The sequence below is a fragment of the Prenolepis imparis genome, unplaced genomic scaffold (assembly GCF_030444845.1).
Source record: "Prenolepis imparis isolate NDT839.2.m4 unplaced genomic scaffold, iyPreImpa1.0 SCAF_4, whole genome shotgun sequence".
NCBI classification, from domain to species: Eukaryota; Metazoa; Arthropoda; class Insecta; order Hymenoptera; family Formicidae; genus Prenolepis; species Prenolepis imparis.
The window spans coordinates 966593-988503 of NW_028141162.1; the positions used below are offsets into that span (position 1 = coordinate 966593).

At 37.0% G+C, this 21911-nt stretch overlaps 1 protein-coding gene across 3 annotated transcripts in view; it reads right to left on the reverse strand.

Annotated features, from left to right (window-relative positions):
- LOC145935285 (uncharacterized) overlaps positions 1-18954 on the reverse strand; it is a 38012-nt gene extending 19058 nt beyond the window's left edge. For all 3 annotated transcript variants that reach the window (XM_083036452.1, XM_083036454.1, XM_083036455.1), the window contains exons 1-5: positions 18834-18954; positions 4288-4482; positions 1273-1627; positions 934-1085; positions 641-772 (exon numbers count right to left, since the gene is read on the reverse strand). In XM_083036452.1, coding sequence (XP_082892578.1) covers positions 641-772; positions 934-1085; positions 1273-1627; positions 4288-4482; positions 18834-18882 — 883 coding nt within the window. In that variant the 5' untranslated portion in view covers positions 18883-18954. The remainder of the gene's footprint in view (positions 1-640; positions 773-933; positions 1086-1272; positions 1628-4287; positions 4483-18833) is intronic.
- Positions 18955-21911: the final 2957 nt, after the last annotated feature.

Consider the following 21911-nt stretch of genomic DNA (forward strand, 5'->3'; position numbering starts at 1 on the left):
ATTATCGATACGCTGGGAGATCGCGTGTTATAACGTCGAAGACACGTTGATCGAGTAATCATCGAGCTACAAACACGATATGATTCGCAAACATACCGCACATATTGCGGCCGATAGAACCAAAGCAGAAAATCGTAGGTAAGACCTTAGGTAAGAGATGTGTCCGAACCGATAATAAGCTTTTCAACTCGATACGCGTACAATCACACTCTGAAATTAATCCGATACGTGCCAAAATCGATAATCCCATTATTAAGGCGATGATTTCACGTGAACATCTATTTATCCGCGAGAGTGCGGATTAAAATTATACACTCGTCTTTTTTTATATATTTACATCCGGCGAAAATCATTTTTATCGGGCAAATATCCCGCACTTTAGATTGGATAAATTTAAGGGGTGGATGTGCAAAAGTGGAATATCGGATCGAAGGAATATCGAAAACGGGAGTACAAAACGAATCGAAGTAGGATACGGACAGTCGATACGCGAAAAAGTATACGGGAATTTTCGACGGAAATATCAGATGTCGAGGTACGTGAGTTTGATTTTTCTCAAAAAATATGTGAGAATGTTGGATATACCGATAAGTTTACACGCGCGAGCTTTATACGTTACGGTCGCGGCCGTATGGATTACCTATACAGGAGGATCCTTCAGCTCGAAAGCCGTCGAAGCAGGAGCACTTTATACCGGTCGGCGTATCCTCGCACACGTGTTCGCATTCGCCTGTACCCTGATCGCAACGTTTCACCTTGTCGATCAGCGGTTCTAAGACAGTAAACAGTAAAGCATACATTTCACTGTAGATAGCTTCTTGTATTATATTAATCCTATATTAAGAAGTTTAAGTACGAGTTGTTGTCTCTATCGTATTAGTGCAATTCGATTTATTATAGGGGGTGGAAAAGAAAGAGATTTTTTAGACTTACGATTTTCTTTGACGCATTTTGGACGACGTCCGAGCCAAGTGCCGTTGCTGCAGAAGAGCCTGTCCGTTGTCGAATCCACGAACACGTAACCGTCCGCGCATTCGTAAACCGCAACGAGGTATCGATTGTACGGTGGCAGGACGTTCTTCCTTCTGCAAAACAATGCATCCTATTATCCCGAGTTTCTCTCTAAAATAAAATATCGAAAAGGACCGCGAAAAAGAAATATATCCCAAGATAAAAAAAACAGAATAAAAGATTCCAACATTCTTTCTTCGCGAATTTTATCTTTATTTTTGCATTATTTTGCGGATGGCGACTTTTGATACGAATACCAACCTGGCATACTTGGCGAGGTAAGCGTGCTCGATCGAAGGTGCCTTGATAAGCTTCCTTCGGCGAGTCTTTGCGAAACAGCTGATATCGAGTTGGGACACCACAGTTTCATTTAGCCTCTTCGCCGCGGGTGGTTTTGACAAGGATTTCTCGCGCGCCGGCTTCTTCTTTTTCTTCTTCTTCTTGCTGTCCTTTTGCACTTTTCTGAGCTTTTTCAATTCATCCGTTTTATCCGGCGCCTTTAGATATTCTTCCGTAATTTGTAGCTGATTTCCGGGCAAAGCGATCGGTTGATCGCCTAGATAGAGATCGGGACGCCAATGTCGTAATTGTCCGTCCTTGTCCTTGTACCATTCGTCTGTATAATGCGTATGTAATACATGTGTCAGCTAAAAGTTGCATCTCATGTCGAATATAATAATATGATATAATAATATATACCTAACGAATTTTCGAATGATTAATTAATTTAAATGTTCGCACGTGGGGAAAGAAAAACCGGCCCGCGTTGTGCGCTTATTGCACTGGTAAATAAAATATTCCTTTAGCGTGATTATAATTAAAGAGAATTTTAATTAAATTCTCGTCATTCGTATACGCGCGCTCATCGCGAATGGACTTTAAATAGAATATTCGCTTCACCGAGCAAAAATGAGATACCTACTCGAGTAGCGTATGAAGCGCGCGGAGGAAAACGCAAGGATTAATTTCGTCGAATATATATATGTGTGTGTGTGTGTGTGTGTGTGTGTGTGTGTGTGTGTGTGTGTGTGTGTGCTTGTTGGTGGGTGTATGTGTATACGATGGTCCTACGCGCCGGAGATACATACTTTTGCCGTACGGGTGAGATCGCCATCGAATAAATCCTTTACGCATTCCTATATCAAACGAATGGTGTGAGTAAAGTGAATAGAATACGCGTGATTCACATTCATGAGAGAAGAGACACGAAACATTGCAAGAAAAAAAATTATTTCCCATTCATTTATCGTAATTAAAATTTTAATTCTGAAATTTTTGATCTTTGATCTTTTATAGAGTATTATCTTATCGTCGCTTTTCCATCATCTCTCGTATAATTCATCAGACGCATCCGCATTTGCCTGACAATCGAATAAACGCAAGCTCCTTTAGTGTTCCATCATCCTGACCAAATCCAGGAAATATATGTCCTATATGTATATATATATACATGTGTGTGTATAATCCATGCGTGGTGTACGACTTGTTCATCTCATCGAGGCGAATGCGAGCTATGCCGTGTGTCGGCGAATTTCGTGCCGCCGATAGCACGCGCGATGGAACGAGACGCGTTCCTGAAACTCCGAAACGCCACCCCCGCGAATTTTCCCCGGAATCCCAGTCGGGTTTACTGGTCTATCCATATTACAGAGTAGCGAGCTAGAGATAGTGACTCATTTGCGATCGGCATTATAATTCGTCGGTTTAAATAATACCTGAATGCCTGAATACTGTACCGATACAATCTCTCATTGAGAGATTTTGATAGGTATTTAAATATAAAAAGAGATGAGATTTAACTTCTTTGATAATAGAGTGGTGAAAGTTACAACCGTGAGATAAGTCCTTCCACTCTCTCGCTCTCTTTTCGTTTTTTTCTTTTTTAATTAAAAAAGTTTTCCATTGGTTCTCCAAGATTTTAAGGGAAAGCGCGAAGAATGGGAGACACCCCTATATATATATTCGCAGTATCGGGAATCGGGAGCAATGCCAACCCTTCTCTCCCCGGCTTAAGATATGCCGATAACTTGAACATTGGTGAAAATTGAATCCCCTCCGACGTTAAAGCCGTGTTTCCACAAATCATAGCAACGGGCGCCCCGGGTAAATTGTTCTTCGAAACTTTCGAGACTTTTTGACATATCGCGGGTTCTCTACGAACTGCGGTTTTAAATATATGTAATTCCAATTCTCCAACTTGGATTACAACGCGAATATACCGAGTCGAACGATACCAGAGATCGCATTTATTAATTTTGCAATGCGCGCGATTTATTCTCTTTTAAATATCTATACATGTATGCAACAATTATACCGTCGAGAGAAATAGAGAGTTTTTCTTTTACATATTAATTAAATCGATTTTCAATATCTTCATTTAGCATCTACGTTAAGGTTGAATTTATCTCTCGCACTTGCATTAACGATAAGATCGAATAACAGAGTGGAACGCGAATTTATAGTCATATCCATCGACCATTTATCGATCGGCAGCTCGATCGCCTCGATCGAATAAACAAACCGCCGTACGCTGTTACAGTAGTATTAAGAGCCGTACTTGATGCCACGAGTCCCCTTTATTTCGACAGCTCGATGTCTCGCGTGTTAAACGGATTTGTCCGTCAGTCTATATCGAACACGTGCGTCGAGGCTTCGCAGCCACCATCAGGCTGACGAGGAGTTAAGTCCCCTTTCGAGCGAATAATTGACTTATGTCGATCAAATTAGTATAATGCCGTGGACTATGCGCGGAGACATCATATATATATATGATATACGTGATGCGACTCGTTAATTCATTCGAGTCGTAAAACCAGTTTAAAGAAACTTTATCGGTGTGCGCACTTTAACGTGTACACAGAATGAATGAAAACGCGAATAAGAGTAACGAGAGAATAATTGTCTTAAATAGTAAAAAATGTCCTTCGCGCAGAGAAATGTCTTTTGTATTAAAAAAAAAAAGAAGCATAATTTTCTCCAATGATCGAGTTCGTTCGTATGTTGCAATTATCGAGGATGCAATATGCGCGAATACTCGGATCGATGTATAATCACTGGGGAACGCGATTAATCATAATGAGTACGTTCCAGCGAATGAGAGGACGTCAATTGAGTCAAAGCGACACGACGGCGACGTGCGGTCGTATATAGAGATTGATAGTAGACTCGCGCGTTCCGCGTTCTTCATTAATTCCATCGAGAGAGACAGAGAGAGAGAGAGACCTAAAAAGGCGCGCAGAGTCGGGCCCGCTTAAAATAGGAGATAAGATATCTTACCGAGAGGCACGCATTTCGGAGCGGGATGGTCCCAACCGTTATTGGTGGTGCAAGTCCGCACCTTGTGACCCTTGAGCCTAAATCGGGTCGATTCGCATGAGTATATAATTTGCAGAGTACCATCCTCGAGAACTCTCTCCCGCATCGTCCCTCCTTTCGGTGGGTCTATCGACAATGGACAATAGCCGAGAATTCCTAAAAGAAGAGAAAAAAAATACAGATTTACTCGATATCGTGTTGCAATATGAGAAATTATTAAGTTCCTCCTGAAAGCATTGTTAAAGATTTTGTTAACATTTATCTACAATTACATCTACAATACATTATATATAGAGTGTTTCTAATTAAGTGCGAGAGTTTTAGGAGATGGTTCTTTGTCGAAAATTAAGGGATTTTTTCACATATACTCCTATATCTCGCCCTAAGGAATTACACTTCTCTAAAGGAGAGGTAAAAATTATGTTTTTAATTATTTCTCAAATTTTGGTGGATATTTTCCACTAGTAAAAAGGATATTTATTAATATTTTTTTAATCTTCCCATTATTATAAGAGGATAAAACTAGCAACCCCTATTCAATTTTTTATTAGAACTTTTTAATGGAATGTGATCTAAAAATATGCATTAGAAAGCTTGATTCCTTTAGAAACTTTTTTATTTCTTTTATTGTTTTTAAAATCAATAGTTAAAAAAAAATAAAAACCTAATTTTTATCTCCCCCTTTAAAGGAGTGTAACTCCTCAGAGAAGGATATAGGAGTATATATTTATATGAGAAACCTCCCTTAATTTTCGACAAAGAATCATCTCTTAAAATTTTTCGCACTTATTTAGAAATACTCTGTATATACACAAGTATATTTTAGTAAAATAGACAATTATATTGCAACCTAAAAAACAATTTTGATATCTAACAATAAGTATAACAATAAAGGAATTAAATTCTATACTAGGCATAAATTTTTATTCTCAATGAATACAAAGAGAAAGAGCATCAAAAGTTTAACAAATAATATATACACATTTTATTAAAATAACTCTTTCTTGTATGTACAGTAAATTTTTGAAAACGGACGTACACCGTCTGTCCGAAAAATTCCGGGACTGATTTTTTTCCCGACTTACAAGTAATGCCATCTGTTAATCAATTAGATAACCTTTTAGTAGCAATATTCAGCTATATTCATGTATTTTTTTAACAAGCTGCGTTCATTCTGTACTTAGTACCAAGCTTATGAATTCTTTTTGTTTTTTTGATCCGTTAAAAAAATTGTCATGGAGCAGAGAGCAGTTATCAAATTTAATTTTAAAATTGGTAAAACGTTCCGGATAATGTCATGAACGATTGTTTTAGAAATGTTGGTCTCTTCTGCGATCCTTCTGCATGTGAAATGACGGTCAATGAGCAGGAGATCACGAATCTTTGTGATGTTTGCGTCTGTCGAACTTGTAGCGGAGCGCCCAGACCTTGCATCATCCTCAAGTGACTGTCAACCTTTTTTAAATCGTTTATACCACTCAAAAACTTTTGAACGTGATAAACAATTATCACCGTAAGCAATTTTCATAGACTTATACGTTTCCGTAACCGTTTTACCAATTTTAAAATTAAATTTGATAACTGCTCTCTGCTCCATGACAATTTTTTTAACGGATCATAAAAACAAAAATAATTCATAAGCTTGGTACTAAGTACAGAATGAACACAGCTTGTTAAAAAAATACATCAATATAGCTGAATATTGCTACTAAAAGGTTATCTAATTGATTAACAGATGGCATTACTTGTAAGCCGGGAAAAAAATCAGTCCCGGAATTTTTCGGATAGACGGTGTATATAAATTTGGCCCTTCTTTATTCCAACAATTATTTATGTCTCTACGCACGTTCCATCGGTATTGCATGATCGTGTCAAGCGCTCTGACGACTGTGGCGAGTCCTGCCGCAGGAGAAAAAGGAAACGACGTGTGTCAAGCGCATGGGGAGATCTTGCGGTCGCGCGAGCACAGTGACGCGGGATTAAAATTGAATAATTCCACGGTAAGATAATATACGGTCATGCCGTGTGACGTCCAGTATGTGTATGTGCGCGTTTCCGCCGCAAAAATTTTACCGTAGGGCCACCGGGCGATGACGATGGCGAACGTGCAAAATGCGTCGTCGTCGTCGTCGTCTCTCCCTTTCTCTTCGCGTCTCTCGGGGCGCGCGCGAGTCGCGAAACTGAATGGTTGCTCGGTTTTCTCGCTCGCAAATATAAAAATGCCTCGGAGTGCCAGAGGAGGAAGTACTCGGAATTTTGTTGGCGAATTTTTTCGGTCAATTTTTCATATGCAAAAATTTTCATTTCCACGCATTTCAATTTACAAAGTTACGTTACATTGAACACGTGAAAGGGGCATTTTCAAAGGGGAACCTTTTTGGCTGTATAAATATAATTGGATGACAAACGCTTTGTTCGTCTCTGCTTTGTTTTTCTCTTGATTACATTTTTTTCTTTGTTTAATCAAACGCGCGGGGCAAAAAAGAGGAATTTTTTATGACGAGAATTCGTGAAATTCTCGATAAAGAAGATATTTAGAAATCTTTCGAACAAAAATTGGAGTAACTCTAAAAATATTTCTCACGCGCCCTTTTCGTCAAGTCCATGGACCAGTGATGTAAAACGACCACCGGTAAAACTTGAGCATTGCGGTTTGCCTGTCTCTCGTTATTATAAAGTGCATCGTAAATTGTCGTAAACATACTGCGAACGTTCTGGCACAGCGCGTACCGCATCTCAAGATCTTCTAACTTTCTCCCGTATATATTTAAGTTCTCTTATTAATTTATCGCCCCCTTCAAAAGCAGCCGCGCTCTTCTCCGTTTCCACCCTCTAACACGTACAACGAAATTTTTAATCGAATATAATCTTTCTAAACCGAATTTCAATTCGGGCGGGATTTAAATAAGAACCAATTGAATTGAGTAATTTATTTCTCGAGAAATTCAAACCCGAGCGTCTAACTCGATGCAAATCAGGCTACTTTAATTAAGCATGGATCATTCCGTTTTTGAATACGTATACGTTAAAATATTCAAAGCGTATAATATTCACCTCACACAGAGACCCCGTCCCCTCCGGGTCCCGGTAACGCTGTTAAATTACGGTGAAATCTAGGGCTGTCGAAAGGCCGACTTTGCCAACGGTTATAAGACGTGACGCAGCCTTCCGTGGGATTAACGAAGAATTAAACGCTTAATTAATGTAACTTGCGGACCTCAATTTATGTAATTGACTAGTGGCGCAGCGAATGAGTCAGTTTCCCTCTCACGCCCGTATGGGAACGGGAATTATTCGTGTCACTCGGGATTATTGGATTACTTTTGATTTGCATAGATCGGTAAATCAAGACCGCGAGATCAACGGTGAGAGAGTTGGGTCATTTTTTTTAACCGAATCGAAACGTTCTATCCAAGCTTCGATCGCACGCTTTTCGCACACGATATAATATATGTATGAAAAATATCTCTCCCTTTTTGTCTAAACGAATAAAACGCATCGGCGTTCGATATTCGTATCGATATTCACGAGACGTGAGAACGAGACGGAGTCACGATGAGCCATGTATCACAATTTACAGTTTCGATTCTCCCCGTCACGTATACTTCGCTCTTCGTATACGTTACTTTTTTATTCGCGAGTGATCTATCGGTCTCGCGAGGTCGTCGATCCTTTTTTTTTTTCCTTTTTATTTTTTGCCGAAACAAATCGCGTGTATGTATGTACATACGCGGCTTGTTTCGTTCAGGCTCTTATTATTAGTATGTGCGAACGACGAGGCGCGCGCGATCAATGATCTCGGCTCCTCCGGTGTCAACGGACTTTGACAGCCGCGCCGCGCCAAGTAAAGGACGGTTGGTCACGCGCGTCCATTAAGGCCCCCATGCACGATCGAAATCGCAGAGAGATTCGAGACGTGTCTGTCTGTCTGCCTCTTAACGATATCCACATAGCGATCCCACCCACCCGTCATGCTCCTCGAACACAATCGTTTGCGGATGTTGCAACGGGAGGAAAAGGAAAAAAGGGAGAGACAGACAGAAAAAAAGCCCTATCGAGAGACGCGCCGGATACATTTAACGGAGTCGATATGGCATTTTAACGCGCCGGAATGCACCATCGGGAAAGTTTGCTTATCGGATACATTCCGGATAGCCAGATGAGCGATAGACGACTATATAAGACCAAGAGTGCTTGCTCTTGGCAAAAGATGGAGGCTATTTGTTTGAAAGGGTAACAATATATCGCCGCGTAAAAACACATCGCGGGTGTTATTCGTTACAAGTACTCTCTTGCTTGTTGTTTTTGACCGCGAAACATTTACTTTGTATTTTGTACTCTTTCTTCTCTCGGCGTCAGCAGCGTAAATGTAAATAATCATGTACGTGCATAATTCACTATGTAATTCACGTTTCATATTAACTGGCTTTATCTTTCGCCACGTTTCTCCGTAATCTCTTATAAAAGCAAATGCTTGCTTCGAAATGCACAAGCACACGTTTTATATTTTTATTCATATACTGCTCTTTTTCGATGCGCATTTGCTTTGCTAAATAAAAGCAAAAAAAAAACATTTTATCATTTTTATGTACATGTATGATTTATCTCGCATATATGTATACACGCGCGAGAATTCGAGTAACGCGTAGAAAAGATGTATTTAATTTCAGCAATCCATATACATATATCTCGCGTATGAAAGTGCATCGAATCTCAATCTCGTTCGCGCGATCGAATCGTATAGTTATTTGCGAGAAAAATATTGCGCGAATAAGGAAAAAAAAAAAGAGAGGAGAATCCCTCCCACGAGTCTAAATTATTCCGTAAACAGCAATCTCTTTTTCCAAGGGAGAGATGGGAAAACGCGTCCCTTGGAAACGACCAAGTCCAGAATATCGGTCACGTCGATTTATTTGCCCGGCCAGCATGCAACTTCTCGGCCTCGGCCTCGACGACTGACGCGGTCGGTCGAGCAATTTCCCCCGCAACAGGAACAACGTTTTCCCATTTGGCAATCCGAAAACCGAAAGACAGCCGCGACTGTCGTTCCCTTCACCCTTCCTTCCTTCCTTCCTTCCCCCCGTGTGAATTTTTCACCCGATAAATCTGTCGTCGCCAGGTTTCGCGCTACTCCGGAATAAGTAATGATGCATTTCGCGAAGCGGAACGGAAGCTTCCCCAAACTGTCTCTCCTTCGACTATCGAACTCAAACTCGCGGTTCAAACCGCGGAAGGAGAGGGAAAGGGGAGGGGGTGCTATATGCATCGAAAAAATTGTGTTTTACAAGTAAGAGGATTGTAAAAATTCTTCTTAACAGATATTCTTAAGTTTCTATTTCTAGGACATTCTCTAAAACTGAAAATATACTCTTTGTTAATAACAAACGGTCGTATGTTGGACCGTTCTTTTGACGTTAGTGTTGCAATTTAGTAGTACAGTGCAGTCTTTGTCTTTGAATGGTTTTAGTTTATTAGAAGAATGGATGAAGTTAGTGGCTCGAAAAAGAAGACTCTCGAGCGACTTAAGAGAAGTGTGTGTTCGCGAGTAACATAATTTAATCGTTCAGAACCCAGGTCTCGTACCTCATATTCGTTCTATGCTTTCTTTGCCTGTGTGTGCTGTAAAATAATATGTACTTTTTCGTTAATGTAAAAACAAATCCCATTTCGTCTACATTTTTATAAAATAGGAACGAATATATGATACTAATCTTTAGAGAATTTTCCACTTAAAGTAAAAGGATCCTTTTAGCACCTATTTTAGGACAGAGTATTCTGAAAATAAATGGGAAATTCTGAAAAAGAAAATACAATTTTTTTCAGTATATGAATTATCTAATAGCGTCTTCTCTGGCAGATATTTCCGATATCTTTAGACTTTCGTGATTATACAAAAGACTAGAGATGAGAGAGAGAAATATCCATTATTTTCGCTCATATCGCGAGCAATTTCGTATTTCTCTTCTCCCATTTTCGTATTTCTCTTCTCCCATTTTCGTATTTCTCTTCTCCCATTCTTAATCGGGGGTAGGAAGCTCCAAAGATTATATGTTTGACGTCATTCGAAGAATTTCTATCGGCGCGTCTGATCTTTCGCCGAGATTCGTCATCAGCGACGTGAGATGCGATCTCGCTCGCAAAGGAGAACGTGTATGCGTATATACGTACAGTTCCGCGTACATATTCTGAGATGACTTTTCCAGAAAGAACGACGACGTTTCTAATGTTCGAAACTGCTTTTAAAGGCGGCACAGAACTTTTACCTTCTCCGCGAGAGAGGAAGACTTGTGGGCACTGACACAGTTCTATCGAATTACCTGCCAAAGCCGCAAAAAGGATGTTCTACGGACGTCGTTTATTGTAAAAGAGTACGACCGGATGGAAGTCGATCGCATGTATCGAATATCGCGTGTCGCGAGAAACTACTTATTATTATAAACTATAAACATATAACGGACATTAGCCGATCGCGCCTCGTGTCAAATCGCTATGATTCGTTTAAAATCCTGAAGTTACAGAGTTTGTATTACAGAGTTCACGCTATAATCGCCTTCCCTTATGTAAAGATACGATTATTTCTCTCAAATTATATATCCCCCGTCACTCTGAAACGCGACAAACGCGACGTTGACGTTAGCAATCGAAGGAGAGAAGGGAAACAAACCGATCGTCATCGTTGATTGCACGTCTCGAGAGGAGAGCCGTACACCCGATAATTTTCCTAGGTAGAAACTAAGTCGTTGTTATTACTTATAGGGCCGGTCCCCTCGAGATATAACGCGTTGAAAATGATGGTCGATCACGGCAGGAAGGAGCCGGTCTGGCACTCGTTATACATATACATACATTACGCGAGTAAAACGGCAAATGAAAAATAAGTGCTGTTTACAGACTCGCGCCAACTCTCCGTGAAAGCCGGATCGCCTTTTGACGTTTGATTAATAGTCGTCGAGCTATAGGTCGTAGGATCGGTGATTTTCGTTCGTTGAAAAGGTATATATATCCTGTAATTGTGACTTTGCATCGACGCATAATTACGTGATACGTTAATGTAATGCACGCAAATGCGATCGCCATATTATCGGCTATGTGTACTCGGTGGTACTCGGTGGTTTATAATGATAGCTTTTCGACAGCTCCTCTTAATTTAGGGGACTCAATTAATAAATATTTTCTGTATATGAATTTTATAGAAAATGTGGAAAAGTGCGATTAAAACGAGATATTACTGCGTTTTACATGCGAGATACAAAATGTCCCAGCTTATAACAATAAACAAACTATTGTCGACGGACGACAAATGTACTTTCAGGTTGAAAACATTTCATCGCGCGCGATGAATCGCGAATCAGGAAAGGATAATCACCCGGGCGACGAGTTTATATTACGTATACGCGATAAATTTGATCCCAAATTATCGTCGCTACGGAAATTAATTAGCATTGTGTTCCGCATGCCTGTGTCGTAACCATAAATAACGTAAGGCGTTATAGCGCCATTATCTTCCGGTGGCGGCGACGGGGGGCTCGCTTTGATATAAATTGGCAACTTCGCGAACAATGGGACGTAAAGCATTTTCGCTGTTCGGTATTCGGTGTATGTCGGAATAACACAATGTAAAAGGGCGAAAATGAAATGCATGCACCGGGGATGCCCCGAAAGTGTACCCGCATCTATCCGGAACCGCGCATGCATATGGAAATGCATGTATATGTATACGTACCTCGCGATATACTTGTATATGCGTACGTATATATATAGATGTAAATGCGTGTATATTACCGCATTAGTTTGTGATTCCGATTGCCGGGCCGATCAGAAATGTAAATTCAATTAGGAAAACGTGCAACAAGCGGGAATTTAAGCGGAACAACGGTTGGTTGGGAATATTGAATCGGTATTATTGCGAAAAAAAATGTTAACGTCACTGTTATCTCGCCGATGTAAAAAAGTGCCTCGTAAGAAATGTAGAAGAATTCTCTCGTTTGCTAATTGTCAACAATTCTTACTATATTCGAAGGTGTTTCAAAAAGTAACAGCAAATTAAAAATATTTTGAAATATATAATTCAATCAGTGATACAAATGATATGTCATTTTTGAGAAACATCCTCGTATTTCGCTTTTAATTATTCTCGACGAGTATTCCGTTGCCGCGCTTGTAAAGTGGCGAAACTCCTTCTAAAAACTTGGTTGTTAGGGTACCAGGTCGCTCGTCGCCCCGAGGTTCGAATTTAATCATAGATCGCGAGATCGAATTTCGATGGGGAGGGAGATACTTACCAAGAGACCAATTGCGAACACGCGTGCAATTACGCGTTGGTTTCAACGCGATTTATCGCCCGTATGTTTCGCTTTAAAGCAAACAAGGGGGCACGCACCGAGCGGAGCGTGCGTACCGAGTTACAAAACTTATTAGCATACGTAATGTATGCGAAATCGCGCGAGGAAGGAAGGAAGAAAGAAAAAAAAGGAGAAAAAATGGATCGAAAAATTTGATGAAAAATCCTAGGTTTGATACCTTCAGGTTTGATACGCGTATATACGTTTATTTAGTGTACGTTTATTTGTCTAAATTATTGTCGTTGTTCAAATCGCTCCCCCCCCCCCCCGTTAACTCTACGAAGTGCATTTGGAAACCTTGGGGTTTTTATCCGATCGATCGAACCGCAAACAATTCGCGAAATGTTTGCGTTTCATTGACTGATAACTCGATTTCGATGAAAAATAACGCGTTAAACAACGCAACCCGTTACAACTCGCCAGAGTACTCGATGGAGAAAATATGATCACCATAATATCACAGCTCGCCAACTTGTATTTCACGTGCGAGATATCTACTCGGTGCTTTCGCTTCTTGATAAGAAGAAAAAGATGCGAAGAAATCAGAATCACGAAGCAATTATTATTATAAATTGTCGGCGTAACAATCCTGAACAGCTGATAACGGTATTCTTTGATTCATCCCCAAGTTTTTGCGGATAATTCTCAGTTGGATTTTGCTTTAGATTTTCTATGTATTATTTTATGCTTTCTTAGAAATAAAGGCGATTCGATAAAAAAATATATTTTAAGATTTACCTTGTCGTTAAATCGAAATTTTTTTCATTATCGTTCGTTTCGCGTTAATAGTGATTGTTGCATTTTCTGCATCGCGTGTCACGAGAGGATTACACTTCTCCAGTAAATGCAGACCTTTTCTCGCATGATCGCAAATAAAGAAGCGCATTTAAGAAAAGCTACTCGTCGAATGGAATCGCAAAAGAGAGCACGCAAAAGTCTTCTCCGCGTGCCATATTATTTCGACGATCTTTAAGGACAAAGCGCACGATGAACGAGGGAATAACGATACGATGCTTTGAACTTGCGAAACCGTACATTCGAAGCCGGACACACGAGAGAGAAATTGCTATGACAGTGGAGAGAACAACGAAGCGGAATTTGGGAAATGGAGTTCGCCCGTAGCAGAGCGAATTGAAGGAATCAATGTACCGTGAGAAAGCGAATTCAGTTGAAACCGGACAGAAACGCCGATGCTGATTTCGAGATCTGCGAAATGCGGGAAAACGCTCGGGAAAATGAGGACTCTCACGAGCGACGAGAGAATTTATCGCGCAACGCATCTTTTCACTCTTGACTGCCTGTCTATTAGTATGTATATAGTTATGCAATACATAGTGTTATTTATATATATATTAATAAATGAAATAAACTTTTTTATAACCGTTTGCTTCAAATAAATTCATCATATATAGTTTTTATTATAACCGTTTGCTTCAAATATATATATAAATTCATCATATATAGTTTTTATACAGAAATCAGCTGATAACTGTCAAAAATATTAATCGAGTTAAAAGAACTATAATATATTTAAAACATATTACTATTTTAATTTTTAAAACATTATTATTTTAAAATTTAATTAGCAAATTAATGCTTTAATCAGCTGATTTCTGTCAAAAAATTAATCAAGTTTAAACAAACTTTATATGAAAATATTCTTTTTTATACAAAAAAATCGAGGAATGGCGCACGCGTAGCGCTTGTTCTAGATTCTAGTATAAAAAAAGAAACAAAATATAACCGCAATTATTATTAAGATGAAGTCGATAGGTTGAGCGAACACTGAGATTTGTTATTAGACAGGTCAGGTCAGAGTCAAACAAGAAGAAAAAAACTTTTATTTTTCTCTCAAATATACTTTAATATTTCATATAATATTTCATTATTTTTAATATTTCACTAAACGTTTTATTTTTATTGCTGTCGTTAAATTATCTCTATATATTATATGTACATATATGTACATATACAATAAGAATTATAATTAAAGTTATATTATATATCTTATGTATTTATATACATTATATGTATTATATATTTAATATAATTTAAATGACCAATTTAACGAGCAAATAAAAGGTGATTAGAAATTAAGTGACATGTGATTTTTCTGTCAATCTCTTTAATCGAATGTAATTAAAACTATATTTATATATTATTTATTTTTATATATTATATATTATTAAAACTACTTTAACTCCAACTACCCTTCATGTCATAAAGTGGGAACCATGTATAATCTAATTGACAGAGCAATCCTTTTATCGCATCCTCAATTCCATAATAAGAATATTCATATAGTTATAAACATATTATTGAGCAATGGTTACCCCCTAAATATGATTTTTGAGACCATCAACCGCAGAATTAAATTTATCACTAATAATAATCCACACACAAGAAACAATAATACAAAAAACGATAACAACAACAATAATTTTTTCGTGATTCCTTACATAAATAACATTTCGGAACTTATTGCATCTTCTATTAAAAGATCAGAATTTAGGGTGGGTTACCGTTGTCTCAATAAACTTGACAGGACTATCAGAACACAAAAAGATAAGAGTGACCATTCAGTTAATACCAATGTTATTTACAAAATCTGTTGTAATGATTGTAATGCGTCATATGTAGGACAAACAAAAAGACAATTACACACCAGAGTTAAGAAACATATGAATAATATCAGACTCGATTCGGCAAGGCATTCGGTTGTCACAGAACACATTTTAAATCTACAACATACATTTGATTGGAATAATGCCAAAATTTTGGACAGAGAAAGCAATTATCATAAGAGACTTATTTCTGAAATGATTTATATAAAAGAACAAAAAAATGGAATCAATATGAAAAATGACACCGAATTACTTGATAATACATATTTTGATATTATAGACGAATTATCGAAAACAAGGGTTAAAAATTTCGTTACAGAGGTTTAAACAATATTTATTTTGTATCCAAGACCTTAAAAAGTTGTTAGTTTATACTTTGTTGTCGATGTCTCACAGAGACACACATTACTTGTCACTCCGTTATAATAAACATCAAGGTGAAGTCCTAGACACTGCTTATATCATCTGTACATATATCATTTGACACAATTGTAAGTCAACTAATTTATAATTTGCTTTCTTCTTTAATTGAGTTATGTTTTTCTTGTAATTTGTCATCAGAACCATGATTTATCAAAAAAGACAACTTCTCGCCTCACAACGAAGAAATTGCTTTTTTATCAACATCTTTATGGTCGTCAAAACATACTCAGATGAAGATAATAAATTTAGCTCTCACACATATTACTCCGACTGAAATGTTCGTGTTTCTATCTTATTTTATTACGATTCTATTTTATTTAAAGTTTAATTCTATCTATAAAATTTCATATTTCAATGCGTGCGTTTTCATTTTCTAATACCTATATTGATTGTATTATACTGAAGATGACTTAGTAAAGTCGAAACGTTTATAGTTTTAATTACATTCGATTAAAGAGATTGACAGAAAAATCACATGTCACTTAATTTCTAATCATCTTTTATTTGCTCGTTAAGTTGGTCATTTAAATTATATTTGCGTTGCATTATACGAGCCACAAACTATTATAATTTTTGTATTATATATTTATATTAAATATGTTATATATACATATACTATATATTGTTTTTCCGTTTTTTAAATTATTTTTTATCTATTATTATTTTTCTTCTTTAAATTACGACAAAACGTGTCCCATTTCCAACCTTACAAATCGTAATACTGTTTCTTTCTTTTTGCGAATTTTTCCATTACTTTTTCAACTAATGTAAAGCCTGATAATGGACAGATAGTCGAGAGTGAAAAGATGCATCACGCGATAAATTCTCGTTCAATCGTGAGACTCTTCATTTTTCCCCGCATTTCACCCACCGTTTTACAAATCTCGAAATCAGCATCGGCGTTTTTGTTCGGTTTCAACTGAATTTGCATTCTCACGATACATCGATTAGCTAATTCGTTCAAAGAACTGATTATTATCGCGCGAGATATACCGCATATACAGGGTGTCCGGTAATTCGCGCCCCACCCGTTAGGAGCAAGTAAAGTGGGTTAAACCGAGTAAAAAAGTTCTTTACCGTTTTGCGATATTCTCAATAATAAGAGAGAAATTAATTAATAAAGATCGGCAAATACAAGCGCGTGGCGAGAAGAGACGGCCCACTGTGGCGTAGTCACTAGGCGCGCCGGACGATAATAATCAGTTCTTTGAACGAATTAAGAGCCAATCTCCTCGCGCAAATTCACAATTTTGTCATTTAGTTCTCGTGTCGAGAAATAAAACGAAATAAAAAGAATCCAGTCGCAGAGTCCTTATTATTATTTTCCCTCAAATAGGTTTATTTCGCAAAAATTCTGAAATAAACAAATCCTATATATTCCCGCGCAGAGTAAAATCATTTTTTTTAAATAGTTGCGACACGGGGAGAAAATTTAATAAATCCCACCGACGTCCCAATTCCGTATATCGGAATCATCGCAGTTGTCGAGGTTCGCGTCAAGTTTATCTCCTCGCCAACGCGCATTTTCGACCCTATCCCGTCCACTAATAGCGACAAGTTACTTTTGACCCGTCATAGCGGGAGGGACCCTTTAGCGACGCCTCTCTATATTTAGCCTCGAGTCGGCGAGAAAACGCGAAAGAAAGCGAGCGAGACGCGACGAAAAGGAGAAAAGCGAGGAAAGGCCTTCGTTTCAAGACGAGGGCGATATCTCTTTCGACGTCGGGGAAAGAAATCGGATTATGTCCTCCGAAAGACGTTGGATTCCGCGGCTTCTGGCTCGCAGCTGTGTGCAGCACAGAAATGATCGTAAAAACCTGCATCGAACCCACGCTGAATCCCTCTCACGCGTGTGTTGATGTTGATACATTCGCGACAATACGGAGACGAAGTGTATCTGTAAGATTCCTCGATCAATCTCGTGGAAACTCGCGACGACAAACTTCTATGGAAGCTGCGAGAAAATATGCAAAAATAGAGATTTTCCCAAATTAAAGCATCACAAGCATGCAAGTTGGTAATAGAATCTTTTATTTTGACATTTGACTTGACAGGTAGAATTTAATTTGCAAAATTTAAATCGGTCACTTGATCGAAGAGGCAAATTATTAGAGCACTCGAGATTCTGTCGTAAAATTGACCGAGGAATTTATAAGCGAAAAAGCTGGTATCGTGAGGCATCCTGTTGCAATGCGGTACAGATTCTACATGGCTATATTCGTAGTTCGCGATATTAAAGTCGGCAGTAATAATAATTCGTACTTTGTTATTAGTTAGACGATACACGACGAAAAAAAAGAATCACACGAACACGAGTTGAATGCAACGCACGAGCATATTTAACAACTCGTCCAATGTTTTTGTTCCTATTTCCGGAGTTTAATTTTTGCGCAAGACCCCTTCGTAGGCAAAAAGTTTCGACGTAAAACGTATACATTCACTCGTGAAGCTATACTTGGCATGTACTATATTAAAATGCTTTTATTTTACTCTCAATTATTTTAAATTTATACATAATTTTCAAAACATTTTGTGCAATTTCAGCGAGCAAATTTTCATTCGATCGATAAAAAGCACGAACAGAGTGTGTTAAAAGACAAATTAATATATTTTGATCAAAATTGACTTTTTTTTTTATTTTTGACTCTTAAAATATGTGTCTTTATTCATTTATTTATTCAATTAAAGTACTCGTTTCATCTATTTCTTCATTCATTGTGCAGTTCGGCTGATGAGCGTTTAATTGAAAATTGTGCTCTCTATTTCACCATTCGGTAAAGAGAGTTTAGTCTTAATTTTAGAAAATTTATTTTTATTAAATATAGAACTTAAAGATTACGATTGTCGCTTTTGATAACTATTTAAATATTTCATATGATTAGAATCTTAGCGCATTCCAGTCCAATGTTTCTCCGAGCTAATAGGATTAAAATTCTGGCAGTAATAAAATTTAATAGTCACTCGAAATATCATAAATTGTGGCGATCTACATTAATCTCGACGAGGCCGCAAATAGCGCATAATTAGAAGACACACAAATTTTCGAATTTTTTTCAAATAGGGTTTTAATTAATAGAAATCTATAATCTTTCGTTCTTTCTTTATCTTGCAGACTCACCCGGCATCGTCGAGAGGAGGAGTACCAAACAAACCGTCAAGCCGTTCATCTTCGCTGATGGATCTGTTGTCTCGCTCACCACCACCTCGCTTCGATCTCGTATCGACGATCCTTCAACCCTCGCGTCGTGTCGTGCTCTTTATCAATCCGAGTCAGTTCCAGAAGAAACAAAGCTAAATCCTTTCGACCTTTTCGTGTGTTTCCTTTAAATCGTTATTCGCCTCATCGGCTTCATGTAAACACTTAGATGGAACAAAAGCAATACACAAAAAATGATATTGAATATAGCTACCAACGAAATGTTTATATATATGTATTAATTTTCCTGTATTTAAATTATTCAAAATATAAATTCTTTACTCGTTAAAATTTTCACGAAATTTTTACGTCTGGAGTTTTATTGTTTCTAAAATTATAACGATGAAATATATATGGAGTTGCTATGATTATCGATACACATATTTTTCTCAAATCTCTATTTTCAAAATAAACGATACGCGATTGAACCCATTCCCGTGATTTTCTATAAAGCTTTACGTGAAAATTTAGACTTTTCTCCTCACAAAATTGAGAGAAAAAAAAATACCATGAAATGCTCAATCGCTAAAGGTCTGCAGAAAAACGCGATTTGTATTATGGCAGTATTTAGTGATGTCGCGGGGTAGCTTATCTCGCGATATCTTACGTCGCGAGGAATAACGCGACGCGAAACGCACGAAATGTCAAGTACCACGCGGATGCTGTGACTGACGCCGGCGGTCGAATCACACGCTGCACGCCACACACACGGGACCAGTTCGAGGATCGAGTTGGACTGAATACAAGTCCCGTGTGTTTCCACGGTGCTCCCTGCGACTTCTCTCTCACAGCCCTACCTAAGGTACACACGACTTGCTGATACGTATGGTACACAGAGCGCGAGTTGCCAGCCTCTCATGTAAATAACTTTTTTTTACAACCATTATATATATATATATATATATATATATATATATATAAAACCTTATACATGTACACACACACATACATACATACACGCTCAAATGCGCTCGTATAAACACTCGTAATGTGTATGTATACCGGAACCGGGATCGTCAAAGCGGGATCGAGGTAATCGTTGTGAAAAGAATATTACGGCAAAATTCTTACTTGTTTAAATGTGCAACATTTCGAAAGCAATTAATACAACAGTGAAAAAAAAATATTTTATACTATCGTTCTCCATTCAATCACAGAGAGTAGAATCTTATTTTCTAAAAAAATAATACGAAATAACTAAATAAAAAATCATTCTTTCCCCAGTTAATTACGAGCCTTTTAACGTTGCCATTTTTCGCAAGCGACAATAATTGTACACTCATATTTCTTGAAAGAGAGACGGTATATATAAAAATGAGAGAGAAATATGTTATCAAAATTACATGTTATTTTTTTGTTTTTTACGTGGCTATCGAATTGCGCGATGTATGGGCCGGAAAAAAATACGTTCGTATTTCGCTGGCGCGAAAAAATGAAAATTTTAATCTTCTCGCCCGTGCGTGCGTGCTCACCGCGGCCATTGAAGTGCGAATAATTGTGGAACACGCAGCAACAGAGTACAGTTATACGACGATCGTTATTTCGTTCGCGAAAATAAGATAAAATCTGTATATCGATAACAATCACCGTAACAAACTTTCGGACTCTGACATTTTATTCTCGCTTTTCATAGAAAAAGGAAAAAATCGCTTTTTATTTTATAATGCTATACAATTAGATTGTTATTACATATAAGTTATATCGGAAAATATCCGTGTGATTATATTAATTTGTATTTTTCAGTATAAACGAGAAATAATATAATTTACTCGATCAATGAACTCCGGAAACTATATGCGGTTGAATTGATATCACGCCTCAGGATATGTCCAGGAATATCATTTATAAGTCAAGTTGTTTTAATACAAACCGAAAAGCTAATCGCCAATTTATCTCTCTATCTCTTCTTTTAATCTTCTTAAAATATATCATTTTTCCGAGTTATTTTGCGCATTTTTAAACTATATAGCTGTATTATTTATAAAGATTAAATTATAGCAAGTTAATTTACATTTTATTTTTTAGATCATAGTCTCTTAATTATAACGTAAAGATGACAGAGAGGATATAATAAAATATAATAAAATAATAAAGTTAAGGTTCTCCTAATTATAATAATTGTAGTGTTCACTTATCATTTCAAAATTGAACTCCCTAAATAATAATATTTTAGTCTTGACAATATTTGAGAGTTTAAATTTTCGCAATTCGAAAACATAAACTTTTAAAAAACAAATGTAAAAATTTTTGAAATTTTTTTTGTATGTTAATTATTATGTTTGTATGTTATGAATTATTAATTATTAACTTATTTTGTAATTAATTAATTGACTATATTAGAATTATAAATGGTATGTGAATTAGTGACATTGAACAATAATTTATCGATGTCAGTACATTCGAGCTGCTAACACATTTAAATTCTGAAACATTAGGAAAATATTTAAAAGAATATAGTATACCAAGAGATAGCACGAACGAAATTTAAATCTATAAGCCACGAATCATCAATGTTAGTAATTTAATGACGTCGGTAACATGCGAACTGCTAACATTTAAATTTCGAAATATTAGAAAAATATTAGAAAAATATAATGAGCAAAGAGGTAGTACGAACAAAAATTCGAATAAGTTGCAATTCGCGATACCAATGTCGATAACTTACCAACAATCAACAAGTTACCAATCTATTACCAATTGTCAGTAAATTACCGATGTTAATATCGCAATAAATTGTGAAATTGTAATTTTTACAGTCGTGTAACATAAATTTACAATAGTATAGATAATATTAATATATATACATATATATATATATATATATATATATATATAATTATTTAGTAATTATAAGTAATCATCTCAGTAGAGCATTAATCTGTTATAATAATGTAATATAACTCTTGCTGTACATGCTACACAAGTTTTAAAAGAATTATATAAATACTTTAATATATAAAAACAAATAAAAATGCATTAAAATGTTTAATTATTTTGTTA